The 20,127-nt window shown below is 37.6% G+C and overlaps 1 protein-coding gene across 1 annotated transcript in view; it reads left to right on the forward strand.

Annotated features, from left to right (window-relative positions):
* Positions 1–8,553: 8,553 nt before the first annotated feature.
* The window catches only part of CNGB3 (cyclic nucleotide gated channel subunit beta 3), a 65,872-nt gene continuing 54,298 nt past the window's right edge, over positions 8,554–20,127 (forward strand). The window contains exons 1-2 of the mRNA XM_054190859.1: positions 8,554–8,661; positions 11,235–11,310. Of these exons, the coding sequence (XP_054046834.1) occupies positions 8,554–8,661; positions 11,235–11,310 (184 nt within the window). The remainder of the gene's footprint in view (positions 8,662–11,234; positions 11,311–20,127) is intronic.

The following is a 20,127-nucleotide window of genomic DNA, read 5'->3' on the forward strand; positions in this document are numbered from 1 at the left end:
ATACCCGGTAAGTTCAAATTATTTGTTTAAAATTTCCTGGCTTTACAGTAGAAGCTACCACCCTGCTTTGCCCTTCCCAAATGATGGAAATGCAGGGCTAACTCTTGCTCTTGCTCCCCCTTCTCTTTTTGTTTTTCAGTTAATCTTTGAGGTGTAATCTACACAGCTATAGCGATTCAACAGGAGATGCTGAGAATAGCTCTTTTCATCTTTACAAAAGGTCAACATAGTACTACAGAAAAGTGGGAGCTGTGAGTATGAATCCCTTCTTGTCAGAGGTGAGAACTGAAGCCAGGTCCTGTACTTGAGCTTAGGATACAACCCACTAGACAGTTCCGTTAAAATATTCTCACTGCTTTCTTTTAGAAGATGAGAAAAAGCAGAAGCCAATCCAGCACTCTGAAGAAGTTAACCATGGTTACGCACTACTTTACTGGATCAAGCTACTTAAATAAAAAAGTGAATGTTTGCCTAACACCTGGTTTTTGTAACGCGCAACCTCATCAGCGTGAACTGGGCTGTTAATTTGTTTTAGAAGTACCATTAGTAATGGATTAAAAATAATAAGAATTCCTGCCCGTTCCACCAGAAGTTTCCCCATCCGAACAACGAATTTGGTATTCATCACAACTGCAAAAGCACAAAAAAATGTTAGAATCGAAAACAACTACATTGGTCTCAATCCATGCATGGCAGGGAAAGCCTCCTCAGACAGTAATTACAGCTTTAAGTAGAGAAAAATACACAAAGGAAAACTGTAAAAGTTTGATGAACTGGTTGAAACTGGGGCAAGTCCCAATTCAGTGCTTTATCAAATATATCTAATTACATTTAAAAAGAGGGTTTTTTTAAAGAGTTTTTTTTTTCTCTGCTAAGCCACTGTCTGTGCAGTGCTCAGTTTTCAGTTTGTTGCTATGTTGTTAACTAGATTAGATAGCTTGTGTTGGTGGCATGCTTTAAATATTTATCTTAGCAAAAACATAAAGCCTAGAATCACTGCAGTGGGAAGAGGATGCTCTGATGGTACGTAGAAAATATGATGGGTTTAGAGGAATACATTACACACTTCTGAGAGCTTTCATTCTTTTGATAACACAGTGAATTTCAGCTTTCCAGAAGAGATGCAGTTTATAACCAAATTCATATTTCCATTTCCCTCAAATAGTGTTAACATAAACAGGTGTTAACATTACTGGCTTGAAACACCCTAAACGCATCACCCTCTCTTCCTCTCCTCCCCACAATGATCAGTCACTTACAGGACAGCACAGGAAAGCAGTGGCCACAGATATTTGCCCTCCACGGTTATTTCTGCTCTTCCCCACAGGTGCCTGCCTTGCACCTCTAGGTCCTTTTTCATCCATGTTCAGCCATGTGTTCATCTCCCCAGTCCCTCTTCAAGAAAGTATGTCAAGCTTTTATAACTAAAATAATTTAAAAGTAAAGTAGTCTTAGGAAAAAGCTAATGGGACTGCATCACTTAAGTTACCACATTTGCCTCTGTTTCTTAAATGTCTAGATTTTATTAACAAGGGAAGCTTCAAAAGCCCACAAACATTGAACGTGAAAGCCCAACACTATACTAATCACCTTCAGATATGTTTCAGTGTAAACAAAATAAAAATATCTTTTTCTCTAAGTCTTTCCTTCCCTTTAGTCCTATAAAAGAATATAATTGAGGAATGTTGAGGGGACATAAGTCAGGCACAAGGCATGAAGAATGAGATTATATATTGCAAACATTCTGAAGAAGAGATACTTACTTTGGGTTTGATTTTTTTTAAACAGAAAAAAAAAACCTTTTTTTAATGGGGTCTGCTTTTCGTCTCACATTAAATCGATTTGAGTTCCAAAACAGAACAGGTTCTAGACCTAAACCTCACCAAAATTTGAGACTGTCATGGTTCAAGAATTTCTCTGTTTTTCCTGTACACTGAAGTTTCCTTTTCCTCGTGTACCCACAGGTATGAAAGTTAAACTCACATGATGTTTTCTTACAGTTTTATTTAAGGTAATGAAATTTCTTTCTACCATTTTGCAAAGATAAGTACTACCATCCTTGTTCTTCATGGGTGTTCTACATAAGAGAAGCAGTGATTAGCAGTTAAAAAAGTCAATCATAACTAGCTAGTCGTGTGTGAAATCATATGAATGCGGTGACTAGGGAATAACTCTTACATTCTGGCTTTGAGTATAAAATCATATGTAAAGGAGTGGTTCTGAAATAAGTATCATAATATATTTTACGAAAAAGTTGTTCGGATTTTTTAACAGCAAGATCCATTCCAGGTCGCCGCTATTTTAGAAGGCTAGAACCACATGTTCTTTTTTTGGGAGTCCTGGCATTTTACTGAGTGTTCTGGCAGTCAGCGTGTGCTTGCACAGTTCAGAGAAGATCTTACTGATCCTAGCAGCATTTAGGGGAAAATAATTTTACCAAAGTGACTTACTTTTCGACCTCTTGAGGTAAAAAGCCTTCAGGGGAAAAAAAAAAAAAAAAAACAAACAAACCCAACTTGTCCAGTGTTTTTCAGTAAAAGTTTTAAAATTCAGTGCACAGTCAGCCCATGCAGTTCCATGCTGAAATACAGGTTCCAGGCCAGGAGTCAGCTCTTTAAAAGGGAAAGGCTGTCTGCCCTCCCTATCTCTTCCTAGGGTTTCCTGCTGAAGACATTCAGCAGAGGAACCCTTGTCAACTTCCCTACTGTAAATAGGTGCGGTACATATTCATAAAAATGTGACAGTACAGAATAAAGCTTGAGCTCATCTTACATATTTTGAGAAATTCTAGCACATGAGCGTCATATTTTGAACAACTCCAGTCTCCCTTGAAGTGGCTCACACACAGAAGGCTTCCCATGGGAAATTTCCAGCTGACCACATGCAGGCAATTTCCCATCTAAAGGATGTGGCAGAGAACCTATTCCCTTCTGTAGTAGTCTATTCTTCATGGAGATGCATGAAAAATGGGAAGAGAAAGGGGAATATGACCCCAGTAGCATAAGATTACTGAATGACTACGTGTGGCATGAGAGCACTGTTTTATATGTAGTTTGCTTCTGGGACAGGAAAGACCTCTTAGACATTCCAAATCAGTATTGCTTACCAACTAAGGTGGTGAGGACACCCTAAATTACCAGTTTGAGATTATGTGGTCTTCCAGTAGGGACTGCAGGAGGCCTAATTCTTCCAGTGACCTAGCCCATGGCTGAGACTCCTCCAGGTAGATCTCATGACTACCTTCCTGGAGGGGCTGTTCCTTTTTTCTCCTAGGTCCAGACTCATTTTGGATATTCATTTAAGTGAGAGAGAGAGAGACTTTTGAGCACTACCCTAGTTGACAAAGCTTTCTCATGTGATGAGTCACATTTTAGGCAATAACACAGTTACTAAAGAAATTCTGCTTATAAGGACACATAAGAAATACAGCCATAAACATCTAGTGGTGGTGCCTTTTTTGTTCTGAGGGGGAAAAAAAAAAAAAGGAAGTAAAAAGACAGAAAGAGGAAAAAAAAAGAGAAAGAAAAAGCCAGACGTGCTAAAGGAACTGCATTTTCTACTAGCAGGCAAGAACCCTTCCTCACCTTTCATTACACCTGCAGACCAATGGCGTAATTAAACATAAGTGGGCTTACATTTTCTTCTGTCTTATGCCCCATTGCTTTGATTCACAAGTTACTTTCATCAAAAGAGGTCACTAGCAAGAAGAGGCTTCAACCATCATAATTTTGGCAGGCTGACAGTCAATTTTGTCACCTCCTCCAACCCACATCACGTTATGGCATGATGATGGTATCACACTCAGGGCTAGCCAGGATCTGGGGAAGGCTCCAGAAAAATGAGTCTTCAGGATATGGCTCCTACCTTAACTAAGTAATTTTTATAGACGAATGTGAAAAGGAATAGGAAACATCAACACCCTGTCTTTTCCAGCCTATTGCCACAGAAGTGTTCCCATCTGTTTTTTCTTGTAAGTTGAACAAATCCTTTTATTTGGATTTGAGATATAAAACTGAATTTGAAAGGAAAAAGTAGAATCTGCATTTCTTGAAGGCCAAAACCATCAAGATTATTGTGTATTTCCAGATTCCTCCAGACCATAAGACCTATTACTGCCTCAAACAGGAGATGGAGGCTGATTCTGGTACATTTGTGCCAGGGTATAAACTGCACCATAAGAAAAGCCCTATGAATCCGTGCAAAATTAGCTATATCAAAACAGCAAAGAATCACCTTTTAAGTAACTTTTGTAATTTCTAAAGATACCTCACTGAAGGCTACAGTTATAACATATACATCTGGCCACGACTGCGATAATAGGCTTAAGGAGACATATTTCCTTTAAAAGCATAAATTAATTTTATTAAGTCATAGTTAGATCATAGTATCACTCGATGTTGTGGCTTGGGCCAGGTTGGTCAATGGCAAGACAACAGATCCTCTCCCCCACCTCTCACTCCAAGGAGGGGAAAAAGAGAGACAAAGCGATTTATGAGTTCAGAAAAAACTAAACTACTTTAATGAAATACTAATAATAAAATAAAAGAGGAAATCATGAAATAGATACACTACATATAAATATGCACAAAACCGTATCAAGCTCCCAGGGAGATGTCACTGGCAAGCGCTGGAAAAGTTCCAGACTGGACTCGGTGACAAATGGGAACTAGAACACACTGACCGGGATCAAAGGCAGATGAAATGACAGGGTCCTCCTCAGATATCAGTTGCTGAAGAAAGAGCCCTCAGGAAAGAGCCCACTAGAGAAGACCCAACCTGACCCCTTTGATCCCTCAGCTTTTATGCTGAGCGTGGCAGATGGGATGGAACACCCTATCGGTCAGTTTGGGTCACCTGACCTGTCCACAGGTGTACCCCTTCCACAGGGTAAAGAACCAAGTCAGCTGACCTGGGTTGTCACAGCAACAAGTGTGAGCAAGAGCCTCTCTCGCTGAACAGAAAGTTGGCTCTGCTCCACCCCAAACCAGAACACTTGAGTTTAAAAAAGACGACAAATACTAGATATGAGAAATCTGAGCTCCAGAACCATTTTTTTTCCTAAGCGGGGGCAGGGGAGGAAAGGTCTTTTAACAAATTTCTCAAAATTAAGGAAGACATATAAATTAGTGCTGTGATTTGTGTTAATCCACAAAAATAGGCAAAACTGTGAAATATTACACGGTATATAGGAAAAAATATTATAAGTGCTAGATACATTTTCTGTCTGACTGCTATTACAGAGTCTAAAGAAAGATGTACTACTCTTAGCTGTCAAGATCCTTGAACCACAGAGAGAAACTGAAGAAAGATACCTATGAAAAACATTACATTTTGCATCGTAGGAAGATCTGAATGGAAGGGAAACTCTGGCTTTGATCTTTTTAACATGCTACACATGATTTAATACAAAAATAAAAACTTCAGATGAAATCTGTTGATCTGTAAATTCAAACAAATGGAGCAACTGACACTGCCTGCTGAGGAATGCAAAGCAGTCCTTGTAATTCACTCTGTGCCTATTAAATACACTGGTAGTTAAATCTGGTCTCACAGGGCTTTCATGTATTTTATAGCAAGTATCAGGCAAAAAAACAAAAACAAAAAAAACCCAAAATCACACCAATACACCTTCAAGAACAGTCCTGAAGAAAGGAACCTCTTCTCATTAGCAACTGTCTGAATTATTCAGAAAAAGAAGCTTCTTTTTCCTGCCTTTTGTAGATGCTTATGATTTGAGAAGTACTGCATTCTTTAATACAGGGTCCTGCTTTCAGCTGGGATAGAGTTAATTTTCTTTCCAGTAGCTGCTGTGTTTTGGATTTAGTACGAGAAGAATGTCAAAGAACATTGATAACACGTATTGTTTTAGTTGTTGCTAAGTAATGTTTATATTAGTCAAGGACTTTTTCAGCTTCCCATAGAAGCTGAGAGGGAGCATAGGCAGGAAAAGCCAGCCTAAGGAAAAATGTTGTTAAAATTTTAGAAAGCCTATGCATATGCCAAATTTTTAAGTGGGGAAGCAACATTTCCTTGAAGAAAAAATGTGGGAAAGGGGGTAAATCATTAATAAGTATAGGATGTACTTTACCTGTATCTAGAGAATATGTAAAACCAGCTTGAAATACCTGTACCCAGTAGGGTTTACCATAAATACAGCATATATTAAGCACTGGTCAAAGGCACTATAGCTAAGAAGCTAACTGGATACAGGCTATCTGCTTTGCTGCTGTACTCTTAATCTTCTTACTTAATAGCGCATCATGATATTCAATTAACTGAAGTGATTTTAGCGTGTTCAGAGTCTGATAAAAATAACTAAATAGCCATAGTACATAGGAGAGAAATGAAATATTCAAGCAGATTAATCAATTTACCAGGGTCAGGAGGTGAACTTGTACCTCCATCGGTATCAAAATATTAGGTTTGTTGTGGTCTGTTTATTATTTACAAAATCACATCATATGAAGGAGTTTCAAACATTTATTTAATTAGTCACAGACTAAACCAATATAACATTCATTAACTGCAGATGCCAATAGTTATTAACAGGTTCCCAAAGGCACTTTCCCTTTAATGTCTACTACATTCCTTTTTCACGCCTTTTAATTATAAGTTAAAAACAGCATAAACACTATAATAAAAAAAAGAATTAAAGCATGTTATTGATTGGCATTTTTTTAAAAGACAAATGCGCATGATTTTGCGGAAATTCTTGAGATACTTATTTTTCTTTAATAAATGCTATGTATTCTCATTGTATTATGCTTTATGCACAACTTTACCACTTTTAATAAACAAAGATCAAAATTATTTATTCTAAAAATTTTAATAATGAAGAATTTAATTTTTACAATATGAAAACAATTGCTTTCAAAAGGCTCAGTCAGCAGGTAGAGTATGTGACAATTGAATAGTTTCCTGCATTAGCCAATTTAATCCACTAAAATTGCACAGAGTAAAAGAAAAACTAACTTGTTTTCTAGGATTTCTTCTGAGATTCTTCTGTTATAAGCCAATGCAAAAAGGTCATGGAGGCAGAATTTAACATCCAAAAGAAAAGAAACTACCTATTGTCCAGACCTGCATAAATAAATGAAAATACTTTAGATTTTAATTTATAATTTAGTCATTCAAACACTAAGTTTAAACACAGACTGAAGCATTAGGAAGAATTGCACTGCTTTTAAAGTAAACCACAACACAGACCTTAATAAAAAGGCAGGTTCCAAGCTCTTGCTGCATCTAACAACTATGAAAATATAGCAGGGGGAGGATGGGGAGAGGGACATGGACGGGGCTGTCCCAGTTACAAGGCTGAAGTCCAGCCTACTATTATAAGAACTGCCTCATAAGTGTTGATGTAGGAAAAAGGCTTGCAAATTAACTAACGAAAATTGTTGGTTCATTCTTAGAGCTACTACTATGGTAGAATAAGGATTAGAAACTGTTCTTGCCAAAAAGTAGAAGCTCCAAGAAGGTAGCCATTGGGATGTTTTCAATACTTTAATATAATTGTCAAAAATGTAATTATAGAAGTAACTCAAAGAGTAGGTTTCTGCATTTCTTGATGCCTTAATTACCAGCATAAGTCAATTATAATCTATTAGCTCAAATTCAGGGCTTAAAGTGAAGGCATAGACTTGTAATAAATAAAGTGGAATTAAGGACAATAAGAGACGAGTTGCAAAGATACTTGTTAACATGGGTTGAATCAACATGGCTTTAGATGTATTTGAAATTGAGTTTTACCTATAAACTAAACCATGCTTGATTTTATAGAGAGACTCATATAGAATGACCCAAAGCCTATAGAATCTCCAAATTATGTCCTAGTTATAAACTCTATAAAAATTTATATTTTACAGATTTGTAGGATACTCACCTAAAACTTAATCCCATCAAAACTGTAGCTAAGACTCTGCATAAAATAGTACTGTCTATAAATACTGTGGAAATGAAAGATGAAATTATTTCCGTTCTTTAAAATAAGAAGGGTGGAATAAAACCAGGTATAAACTTGCTAAGATGAATCCTGGCAGGAGACCTTTTAGTGTCATTCACTCAATAAATAAATAAATTTTAAAAAGCTGCAAAGAAATTAAGCCTCTTGAGATCTCATGTAATCTACTGTGCAGCTGGTGATTATCGGTCATTTAATGTTTTGCATTTCTTGTTTAAGCTACAGGTGTCTTTAGGACTTAAAAGTTCATTTCTAAATATAAAATAAATGCATAATATCCACTACATTTAAGATCAGATGCTGATTTATTCTAACCAGAAAGTGTTCTTTCTCCTCTGAATTTGTGCATGAAAAGTTGATTCTGTATATAGTATAACCATCAAGACTAGAACTATGTACATGATAAAACAAAAGTACTAATGGTGAGAAAAAGCCATGACTGAAACAGACTGTGCAAGGAATTTAAGGCATTAATCAGACCTAAACCTGATTAAGTGTCTAATTGGCTTAAGTGTCTAATTGTAAGAAAACATGTGCTATATACCTGTTTATGGTAAAAGAGTTAGAGGCATCAGGAGAGTTGAACAGGCAAGATGTTTAAAAAAATAAAAGCAGTATTTTCTAGAGCAAAATTATCACCTGAGGAAGCAGATTGCAAGAATGAAGCTGTCCCTCCACCACCCAAGGCACCTACAGGGCAGGTATAGTTTTTATTGCCTAATATAGACTCAGTAATATTACCTTTTGTTTAGAAAGTAATTATGTAAGTAAATGGTAAAGGTTGGATTTTCAAACATACTTTCTGTGCATGGTATGAGCCTTTATTTAGCAAAATCCTTTATTCCCCTCCCCCCTCCAGCCTTTTCTTTATGAAGAAAATACAGATTTCCTCCTTTTGCGATTGCTTACCAAATAGAGATAACCTGAAACAGTACAAGCTTATGAGAATTCTTGATCAACGTTGCAAATGGAGAATTAGAGATATTGGTAAGGCTGCTTTTGATGTGCTGATGTATTCCTCTTCATCTTGTTCCCTGCTGGCAGAAAATGTCAGTATATCCTTTCTGAATTTTGGAATGGCATATAGGTATATATCAGCCTGCTTCCCTATAACTGTCAGAAAGGCAAAGTAGTTAAATAGCTTTTTTAAGATGTATTTTATTTGTCTTGGTTTTACTAATATAAATCCTGCTTAAAAAAAATACAGTAAGCCATATTAGTCTATGGTGTCTATTTTTCATTTAGTAGTTCTTTACCATAAAAGTTAACTCATTCTTTTCGTTTTAATTAATGGAATATTTTAAAATGACACAGAAGGATAGAAACTCCTTCACTTTTCCCAATAATATCTTAGAGAGCGTTTTGGCTTTTTTCAGCTTGACATTATCAAAACTTTACTAGACAAAATGGCAACAATTTAGGATTTCACCAAATAATTAGGAAAGTGAAATGACTTCTTTAGAATCAGCCTGAGCTATTAATCTGAATTCATGCTGAATGAAACAATTGAAACTCCACCATTATACAGTTAATGTAAATAAGCAGCGTCTTTTAACAAATTCATATCAGTTGAGAATATACAAAGACTCTGACTTAATTTTTGGGAGCCTTGATTTACATGTATAAGAGTTCCATAAATTTTACAGTTTTAAGTAAAACTAATAGAAACATAAGTGTTCGTAAGACTGAATCATTTCCTAGAATTGATGTTTTTTGGAAGTTCATAGGTTTGTACAACCTCAGGAAGATCTGTGGTTTAATCCAGCCTAACTACAACTCAAATCTGATTTTTTATTTATTATAAATGTGCAAAAAAAATGTTGTTTGATGATCCATACTGCCATCCACACAAAATGTCAAAAATGTCTATGTTCAACAAACTTCATACACTGCAGATCTGCAGGCAAATTATTGCTCATGCTTCTGCACATCAGTTTTCTTGGGTCAATAAACCATTGTCTTGAAAGAAGAAAAATCCTGGATCTCAACAGCTGATTTCTGTGCAGCCTGATACCTCACTTGGCAAACTGCTCTAGGAAAAACATACGTATTTAGATTTCCCTGGAGACATGGATTACTCTTTTCACCAGAATAACTCCATACATCACCAAACACTCAGGTCATATCACCATCAGCTGCACTATTATAGGTACTGTTAAGATGGAAGCAGATGAATGTGTCAAGAATTAAGCATTTTCTGCCTGCAAGGAGATACCAACTAAAGAGAAAAGAAGAAACGTACATAGTATCTGGTAACTGTAGAGCACTATTCTCACATTAATTTCTTATGCTATTAGGAGAAAGCCTGAAACAAAGAAAACAACCTTTACAAGAACCTCTAGTATGCACAGAGATTGATTAGACTTTACATTTTCATTTATATATATAGTATCTAATTTAATTATTTATATATATATGTATATTAGAACGTCAGTGCCAGATTCTCTGAATAAAAGCAGACAGGAAAAAAAAAACCTTTCATAGAAAGACAACCCCAAATTAATCTCAGAAACTCAAACAAAGAGAAGGTAATTGAGTTTGGAGATAAAAAGGGGGGAAAAGTGCATGAAGACCTGAAATCTCCTAAAGTAAAATAATTTTCCATATGCTTGTACTATCTAGTATCTTTCTCTATTAATCAGCATGATAAACACCAGGAAAAATCATTCTACCTGGTATAAAAAATGCTCATGGCCTTGATTAGCATTATGCTGCTACATAGCGCTGTGAACACCTGAGACTCCCCATGCACTTCTCACTCTCTCCTTCAAGCCAAGATGAACCAAGGTACAGACAGGTACAGGAGGGCTTGGTTCATGGATCTAAGCCAGTAAGTGCGGGAGGAATTTAGTTTTTTGCAGTGAAAGTTGACATCGCCTCTGTATTTTGTAATGACTGAGATCCGTCATTGTGGTAAGGTAGCTCAAAACATATCAGGTCTATCAGCCCAGCAGAAGGTTTAGGCAGGAGAAGGACTAATTCATGAGATGCAGCCTGGCTTGTGAGTAGCAGCACTGAACAAGTCAGCATCAACAACTTGAACGAGGCTCTGGGCACATGCAGAAGCAGAACCCCAGCATCCAAGTACTTTTATGAACCCATCTCTGGAAAATCTTGTCCAAGAACACACAGAGAACACCCAGGAACAAAGTTCAGCGTGTGTCAACTTGGTTAATCAAATTTCTAGGAGAATGTTGCAGACATCGAACCGTCCTTATCATTCTCATCAACGAGCATCTACAGTTTCTAATCCCGTTGTTGTTTTTTTTTTAAGGGTGAAAACAAAAAAACAGATGAACCACAGAAAGCAGAGGCCAATAAGAAAGCTGAACCCGAACCAAAGCAACAAGGTCAGTAATAAGCTTTTTATGAGTATTCAAATATCATCTGGACAAAATATATGTACACTATATAGGGCTGTAAATAAAATTGTTCTTCTTCCAAATACTCTGCCAGGTGCTGATCTTGTTTTTTATTTGTGGAAGAAATTAAGAACTCTGAATTCCCATTGACCCCAAACCAGTGATTTGTTACAGAAATACAAGCACTATCCAACAATAATAAAAGGCGACAAGGTTTCAAGCACACAGTTCCTTCATGAGCTTGTCCACTTTAATGAGCTAGTCTAACAAAATCTATTTCCTCTTATTGTAAGTTGACTTCTTAGAAACTCTACTTTAAAATAAAGGTATTTAGTATGTTAAGAAAAAAACCTGCCTATTTTTAATGTATCTTTTGAGTATACTTCTCATACTGCAAAGACGAGACAGGCTTTAAACTATCTGACATTCAAATCTTTCGTTGAGCAGCCATTCAAAACATTTTTCCACAAAAAAGGCAAGCAAAAATTATTAAAAAAAAAAAAGTCTCATTAAAAATTATTTGCCATCAACATTCAGAAGACATCCAGGACTAGAACAAAGGAACATAGAACTCAGGGCAGTAACTCAAGGTTAAAATGAGGGATATATCCCTTATAAGGATAAATAAGGATATCCTTATAAGGATAGATATGCCTAAGTAGCCGTTTGCTGAAAACAGTGGCAACTGGCCATGGCTATTCTGCCCCTCTCTTCCCCCACCTCCCAGTAGCCTATTTTGCTTATACCAGAACCAGAATGACTGCAACAGCCACCAAAATTAAGGTTCAGGATGGGTGAAGCAACAACTATTGCTGGGCCATGTCCCCTCTTCCCTCCCTCACAGCATCTGTGGTGCAGCTCTTTCCTTTTCCATCCTCCAGCACCGGAGGAAAACACCGAGTCCAGTTTTCCTGGCACCTCATGCTTTTTCTTTGGGAGAAAAATTCAGGTTCATTTCACTGGAGCAGTGAGGCATGGGCTGAGGAACCTCAAGCTTTCTGTGATGAAGATGATTTAAGGAGAGAAGAGTAACGGAAAAAGTCTACAAGGAAACTTGCATAATCCTTACTTGCATTTTGTGTAGTTGTAGCAAGTACCGCAATTCCTTTCCTCATATAATGAAACTTTAAACTAAGTCCATTTTAATGCAATTATCTTGTTATATAATGACTGTACCACTAAATCAAGGGAAAACAAAATCTGACATGAATTAAATGTAGCAATAAGCCAACAACTGAAGAAATAAAATCTGATGTTTCGTGGCTTTTTAGCAACATTAAATCACAGATGCTATCCCATGACAGAATGAAATGTCATTACAGAAAACGTTTTTGTTTCCATCTGATCTAATTTTACGATTAACATAGCTCATGAATCTATATTTCAGGATACTAAACTACTTTTTTTTTTTTTTTTCCCTTCTAAAATATAAAATAAGTGGTGGCATAGAAGCAACTACCTCATCAATTACTTTAGGAAAATATAATAACATAGTTAGGCTCCATGTTTGGTTTTTGAAATCCATTGTTTTCTGGAAGGTGCTTCAAGTCTCATTTTCAAACAGCCACAAGACAGTTTCTCCTTTTGCATCCAGGTATTAATGAGTTAGATAGACAGCAGATATACAAGCCAGAGAACTTACACAGGCACCACACCTCAGGACAAGCTTATGAGTTCCAGTACCCTATATATAAGTCCTCACCATCTGAGCTGAATAAGGAGCTCCATTATCTCTGGGTGGAAAAGTGAGGCTGATCTCAAGCAGTTCACAGGAAGGTCTAGGTAAAGACTGCTGCAAAACTTGATGAACTTTGTATCAGACCTAAAATCATGTGGACAGCTGCTCAAAAAAGGAAATGAGAATACCTGTGGGTAAGCAAAGCACAAGAGACCAGAGAAAGCATTTCATGGTGTACATACAAATTTGGAGAGAATTATTAAATGCACAGCCAGGGCTCAACCACACTAGTTAAGGGAGATCATTGAAATGGAGAAATTAAAACTAGTCAGATAAAAGCCTTTCCAAAATGTCTCATTTGTTTCTCTAGTATAACCAGAGTAAAATAGACCAGCAAAGCCTCTAATCATAGTCCCATTTTGCAGCTCCATAGTCCTGAAACACAAACCAAAAACCCAAGTAGAGCTTGTCTTAACCCGCTTCTTCTCACATGGCCAAAACCAGCCATCACCTTCTCCCTTCCTCTTAGCACTTCACAAGGCAGCATGATGTTCCCAGCACAGATGAGAACTCAGCAGGAGGCACAGTTGTAGCCTGTTTGGTTAAAACTTGTCCACTTACATCACTCAGCAACACCTGGTACTTTTGGCCTCTCTGTTGGCTACTCATTGCCTCATCTCCACCTCCTCAGATGTCCTCTCTCTCACTAGCTTGCTTTGTGATTAATTCTCTGCATAAGTAGTTCACTCTGTAATTAATTATCTGTTCTTAGTCAGTTTGTTCCATAATGGGTTCATTTTTTAATTTATTCCCTGCATTTATTTATGTACTTAACAAAGTGTGATTCACCTAATTACAGGTTCTCCGTGATATTGAATCCAATTGCTATAGTTTCTTTGCATATTTATCACCTCCCATAACTGACTGGCTATAGAAATGCTTCACTTGTTTTACACAGTGTTGTTCAATAACTCTGTTGGTGGTTATGCTATTTAGAAGGCCACATCCAGCCTCCACCTGCTAGCTGGTGCCTGCATTATCATGCTCTGTATCACAAATTTTTTCACCTACCTAGCAGCTCCTTCCAGTATGATTCTTTCCAACTCACCCCTTTTCTTTTCCTTTCTCTAAACACTTCTCAGCACCACATTTAAGCGGTGCTCTTCTGAAGTATGTCCTCATCTCCTTCTCCTTTTTCCCTCACTGGAAACAATTTTCCTGTTTCAAATAGTCTGGTTTTTGGTCTTCCTACTTCTACTAAATCAACAAGTGTCTCAAAGATTTTTTCCAGATTCACAGACATGTTTATGCAGCTTTTGCTAAAATCCCTACTGACATTGCTTTGCCCTTGGTAGGACCTGAGTGAGAAAGCTAGACTAAAACTATCACAGGTATTTCCATACATGCTACAATTGTACCCCTGGAACATAAAGCAGACAGAATCTCCCATCTGGGAGATTCCCATGTTAATTTTCAGTGATATTTAGTATCTTCAGTGCCTAGATGCTTTGGAAAGCACACAGAGGATATATAAAAGGTTATATACCTACCTGCAAATTAAATGCAAGTGCCATTCTATAGCATGTGAGATTTTAGTGCTTTTGACAGAGTAGGAAAATCTATATCCTAAGTGAGAAGGATTTAAAAAACAAAACACCAGCAACCGAGAATTTTAATCAGCATCCCTGACCGAGTAGCACCTCAAAGAAAGGTCTGCTCAAAAGGAATTTCAGTCCACTCCAGACTCTGTCCCAGTGAGTGTACTTCTGTTTCAGTACTCAAGGAACATTCACTTTTCCACTGTATATTTGACTAATAAAAGAAAAGCAGCAGAAGCTGCTGCTATCTGCCACCCTTCATATATTAGCCTAGTTGTTTTATAATAAGGGAGTGTAAAACCCATATCTTTCATGTTCCAGTAGAGTTCCCTAACTACCCACATAAAGTTTATACTAGAGAGATGTGGGAGGAAATTCTGTGGCCTTCCTAATTGCTGGGCCACTGTGCAGAAAAGAATGCAAAAACCTGTGAAGTCTGAGAAGACTGAGTACAACACGGAGCCCGGAACTAACCTAGAAGCTAATCGAAACACTAACCTTGTAGGAGGAATGAAGAACTTTGATTTCAGTATGTACTTATATTACAACAAAAATTAGTTAGGAAAAATTAGTTCTCACAAGGGGTATTTGACCTTATCGCAAATAAGCAAGGCCCAGCGCCAAGATTTCCTTTTCTTAGAGGAAAACTTTGATCACTAGCTGCTGTATAAAAGATGGCGACTGCCTCTTCCTGTGGATAGAAATAAAGCAGATGTATTTGTTGAGAGTACCAAAATCCTGTTGCTGTGAAACCCCAGCAAATTTCTACTAATTAGGCACCAACTAACTCTATACAGTTTACAACCGAGTTATAAACCCCTGAGAAGGGACATTTGAATGAAATGTGAAATTTTGCAACTAAAACCTGCCTTTGTCCTGTTATGAATCTGCCTCTTAAGCTGCTTTACTAAACCTGTCCCCTAGCACCTCAAAATCTAGGGTTAAATGAGCTGTTTGTGTTTTAAAAAATACAAATCAAGTACAGCAATTTGATATAATATGCTGCAGCTCAATGAACCAAACCTGTCAATGCAAAGAGACTTTTAAATAATAATCTTATTCCTTGTCTTCTGATCCTTTTACTCTTCACTGGCACTCAGTCAACAGGCAGCTATTATTCGCATAAAATGTATTTTTTAACGATTACCAAGAGCTTGAACATGTTTAATCAGCTTGCTTCCAATCCTGCTGATGTGATGTCTTTTAATTCCTTTCAGATCTTCATTTTTCACATGAGTGACAGGGCTAAATGCTAGGAAAACAAACCCAGCTTCTTCGTATACTCTTTCTTTCTTTACATGGAAAATAAACTTTTATAATACTTTTGTTCGCCACTGAAGAGGAGGGCTGACTTAAGATGGACCTGGTTTCTGATTGTTTTACTTCAACCCTGCTGATTTCTGAACTGTGCTCCCCTGCACAGAGCATTTTTTCAAAAACTTGTACTTGGAAAGTCACAAAGGTGTGTATTTTGTAATGTCAGAGATGAAGCTTCTTCTCTCCTTCTTCCATAGGTTTCCTGTGTGTTTATTTTTCTTGACATCTTCATGACCCTATAGCCACACCTTTCATGGGCATAGCTCAAGAACACCTCTGGGAGGCAAGGACAATCAGGCAAAGGATTATCTATGTCAAAAGTAAGCCAGGAATTTTGTAGACCAGTTCGCTCATTCCCACTCTACTACTTCAAATGCAAAGTCGTTCTTTACTCCTGCTATTTAAGAGGGTTCTCCATGTTATTTAGCAGGTGGTAACATTTGAGATGCTATTTAGGACTTCTAACCTACTTTGAGACTTTGAAATAGTTTGCAAAAAGAGGAAATGACAAAAACATCAGTTTTTAAGTGCTTAAAATTACATTTCTAAGGGATATATGTCACTGAGATAGCTAAAAAAACAGATTACTCAAACATTAGCCACTCTGCCTCCTACTAGCAGGCTCTACCCATGTCTTTATGCAGTGTTTCTGATTTCAAACAATGCTATCTAATCTTAAGTATTTCCATGCAACATTAAAATCACCAACATTGTTGTTTGTATATTAACTAAAATAGTTTTATCACATGAGCACAAACACCAAGCTACAGAAGGTTTTGAGGCAGTCTTTAAATCTACATATTCAACAGAACAATAATAAAGGATTCCTTTATCTTTGGCTTTTTCTGTCACGGATGAAATATTTGACACGGTTATGATTTAGCAGCAATTCAAGATTTATTAATGGTTTCAGCTGGATCAAGAGGTTGAATTTTAGCAGCACTTAATCATTAACCAATTTCAGGATTAACAAGGTGATTCAGTAGAATATGTTGTAATTAAAAGAGTGACTTAATTACAGATTCGAGAATGACAAGATTCACATTATATACGTATGTAGATATGTATAAACACAAAACATACAAACACATACCATTCAGGGGTTTCACACACACATTACCCAAGTCTTTAACTGGTAGGACCAGAGTCCCTTTGCAGTGGGTGACCCCAGTGAGCTGACAGGTGCCCCTTTCAACTCCAACTACTCAGACGGACAGAAATATTTGGATTCAGTGACATATATACTCAGGAATACATTTAACTGCTACTATCTGTCTGCTGACATTTATTTATGTCTTTAACACTAAAAAATCACATTTTATTTGAAGTTTTGCTTCTCTCCATTTTATTCAGTAAGGATAATACATTTGTGATGATAGAGGCCAGTTATTATGGCTATGAAGAGTGTATCTGGACGTAACTGATGGAAGAAATTGAGCTTTTAGAGCCAGACTAGTAACTAAGAGATTTATGTTTTATTACTTTCTGGAAGAAAGTCCCTTCAGAGTGGCTGCTCCAGAGGCACACCTCCTGATGCTAAATAACCAGTAAGGTTGGTGGTTTCCACAACACAAAGTGCTTTCTTTCCTGTCCCTAAGCCTCCTGCTGCTGCTTGCATGGACAGAAGCAGGATTTGTGTAGTAGAAAAGAGACTGCTTGCTCTGAACAGCAGGATGGCAGCTCAGCTCCTCCATCTCCATGTTGACCTTCAGAGGGAATAAGAGGAAGGAGCTGTTCTAGCCAGCCTGGAGAGGTGATAATAGCCTTTTGCAGGTCTAAGGCTTTTGAAGAACACCAGTTACAGCAGGAATAAGACTGGAAAGTAGAACAAATGATGAATTAGTGTAAAATGACTGACTTAATCTGCACTTCTGTTTGCTAAGTACTCACTATGTTAGGAAATAACATTTTATGCTCTACTGGTGGAAGGTTCATGATAACATTCATAGCCACAAGCTAACACTTATCTCAGTGGATCCATGGGGTTTTAGAGTCCTTTGCTGACATTGCCTATTGCCAGAAGGAAAGTCAGCAACACCTCCATGGGGCTATGTCCATGACAGATAGGTTTTTTATCCACAAATACTTGTGTAAGCTTAGGACTGAAGGCTTTAAAAGAATCAAAATTATTAAGGCAAGAACGCCGTCTCTGCAGTGCTGTGTCCTGGCATTGACAAATCTGCCTATACCAACAGCTTCCTCTGTGGAAAACAGTCCTCAGGCCTAATGCCTACAGCTTTAGAACAGTATGCACAGTGCTAGATTTTAGAAATGTGAAAGTGGAGTTGGTCCTACATTAAACTACATTTACTAATTATTTTGCTACTAAATCAATGTCTTAGTTTAAACTAAGAAAAACTTTGCCAGCTCTTCCAATGTTATGCTTAGCTCCTGTCATGGTTTAACCCCAGCCAGCAACTAGGACCACAGCAGCTGCTTGCTCACTCCCCCAACTGGGGTGGGGAAGAGAATCGGAAGAGGTTGAGATAAAGACAGTTTACTAAGTAAAACAAAAGCCATACACTCAAGCAAAGCAAAACAAAGAATTCATCCACTACTTCCCATCAGCAGGCAGGTGTTCAGCCATCTCTAGGAAAACAGGGCTCCACCACACCTAACAATTTCTTGGGAAGACAAGTGCCATAAGTCCAAATGTCCCCTCCCCTCTTTCTTCATCCCCCAGCTTTATATACTGAGCACGACATCATATAGCATGGAATATTCCTTTGGTCAGTCGCAGTCAGCTGTCCTGGCTCTGTCACTCCACAGCTTCTTGTGCACTCCCAGCCATCCTGCTGGCAGGGCAGTGTGAGGAGCAGAAAAGGTCTTGGCTGCTTAGCAACCACGAAAAACACCAGTACACTATCAACATCATTTTCATCTCAAATCCAAAACATAGCACTATACCAGCTGCTAGTAAGAAAGTTAACTCTATCCCAACTGAAACCATGCCAGCCTCGCCTCACAATATTCTGCTTTTTATGAAGCCTGAAATCCTGGTTTCCTGTGATTATTACAGTTTTAATAAAAAAAAAACTCCAACATTCAGGTTTTTTGAGGTGCAGAGGGAAAAAAACCCTAAATTATCAACCAAAAAGGCTTAAAGCCCACAAATAAATACAAAATATCCTCTTTTTTGCTCTGCTGCAAAAATGGGAAGTACTCCACTACAGGCTATTCTGCAAGTGTATGCGTGTCTGTGGCAGCAGACAATCAAATGAATTTGGAAAGGCTGTCAAGAGTCTCTGTCCAAAACTGTGAAGTGAAAAGTGCAGATAAAAAATTCTTTATGGAAACATGACTACAGGAGCTGAGCCGCCTCAGAATAAGTTGGATATACTCCTCCACCATGCAGAGATCTTCTGGCTACGCTAACCTAATCCTGCAATACTGTTCCAATCTCGGTTTACTGGAGGTATGAAAATAGGGGACAAGAATAAATAATGAAGATTTAATACTACTAAGCTTCCTCTGGGAGCATTGTCAACCTGCCTAAGGTAACACAGGTTGATGTCCCACCAATAGCCTTTTTTTATGACTATTTTGCCTGGCCTAAGTCTCTCCTGGAAGAACAAAGACCTGTGGAAAATGAGCACAATCTGAAAGACTAAGAGAGTGAAACAAATTAGTCTTACAACCTGCATCTTGTTCCTTGCTCCTTGCTATCCTGGGAAAATCACTGGTATGATGAGGTTTCAGTGGGGTCTCAATTTAACCAGCTACCTTTTTGATGGATTCTACTGAGCAGTGTTTTGCCCACAAAGGTATACTTCCACAACTGAAACTTTTCCCTTCCATCTTAGAACTGGCAACACTTATCCCAACTCAATTGTAAATAATATTACTCTTATAGGGAGGCCAAATGATCTAGAATACATTGACACCAGTGGGCTGCATTCCTCAACTCCCACTACTAATATATTAGCAGCTTTACCTACTTATATGCCAATATAATGGGAATGCAAAACATTTAGAAAAACTCAAATTTCTTCTTTTCTCGAATAAGCATGGAACTATCTGTTTTTAAAATTGTTTTAGATGTTGGTGTCTTGTCATAATTCTGTCTCCTTTTTCTCACTCATGATTTTTTTACCATGACCAAAGTTATATAAAGCCAATAGAAGATTTCTTTGTTGTCCTGTAAGACTTGCGATCTACCTGCTGGATTATTATTTATTCTAGAAACCAATTGTTGTACTCTAAATGTCCCCT

The sequence above is a fragment of the Rissa tridactyla genome, chromosome 2 (genome assembly GCF_028500815.1).
Source record: "Rissa tridactyla isolate bRisTri1 chromosome 2, bRisTri1.patW.cur.20221130, whole genome shotgun sequence".
Classification (NCBI taxonomy): Eukaryota; Metazoa; Chordata; class Aves; order Charadriiformes; family Laridae; genus Rissa; species Rissa tridactyla.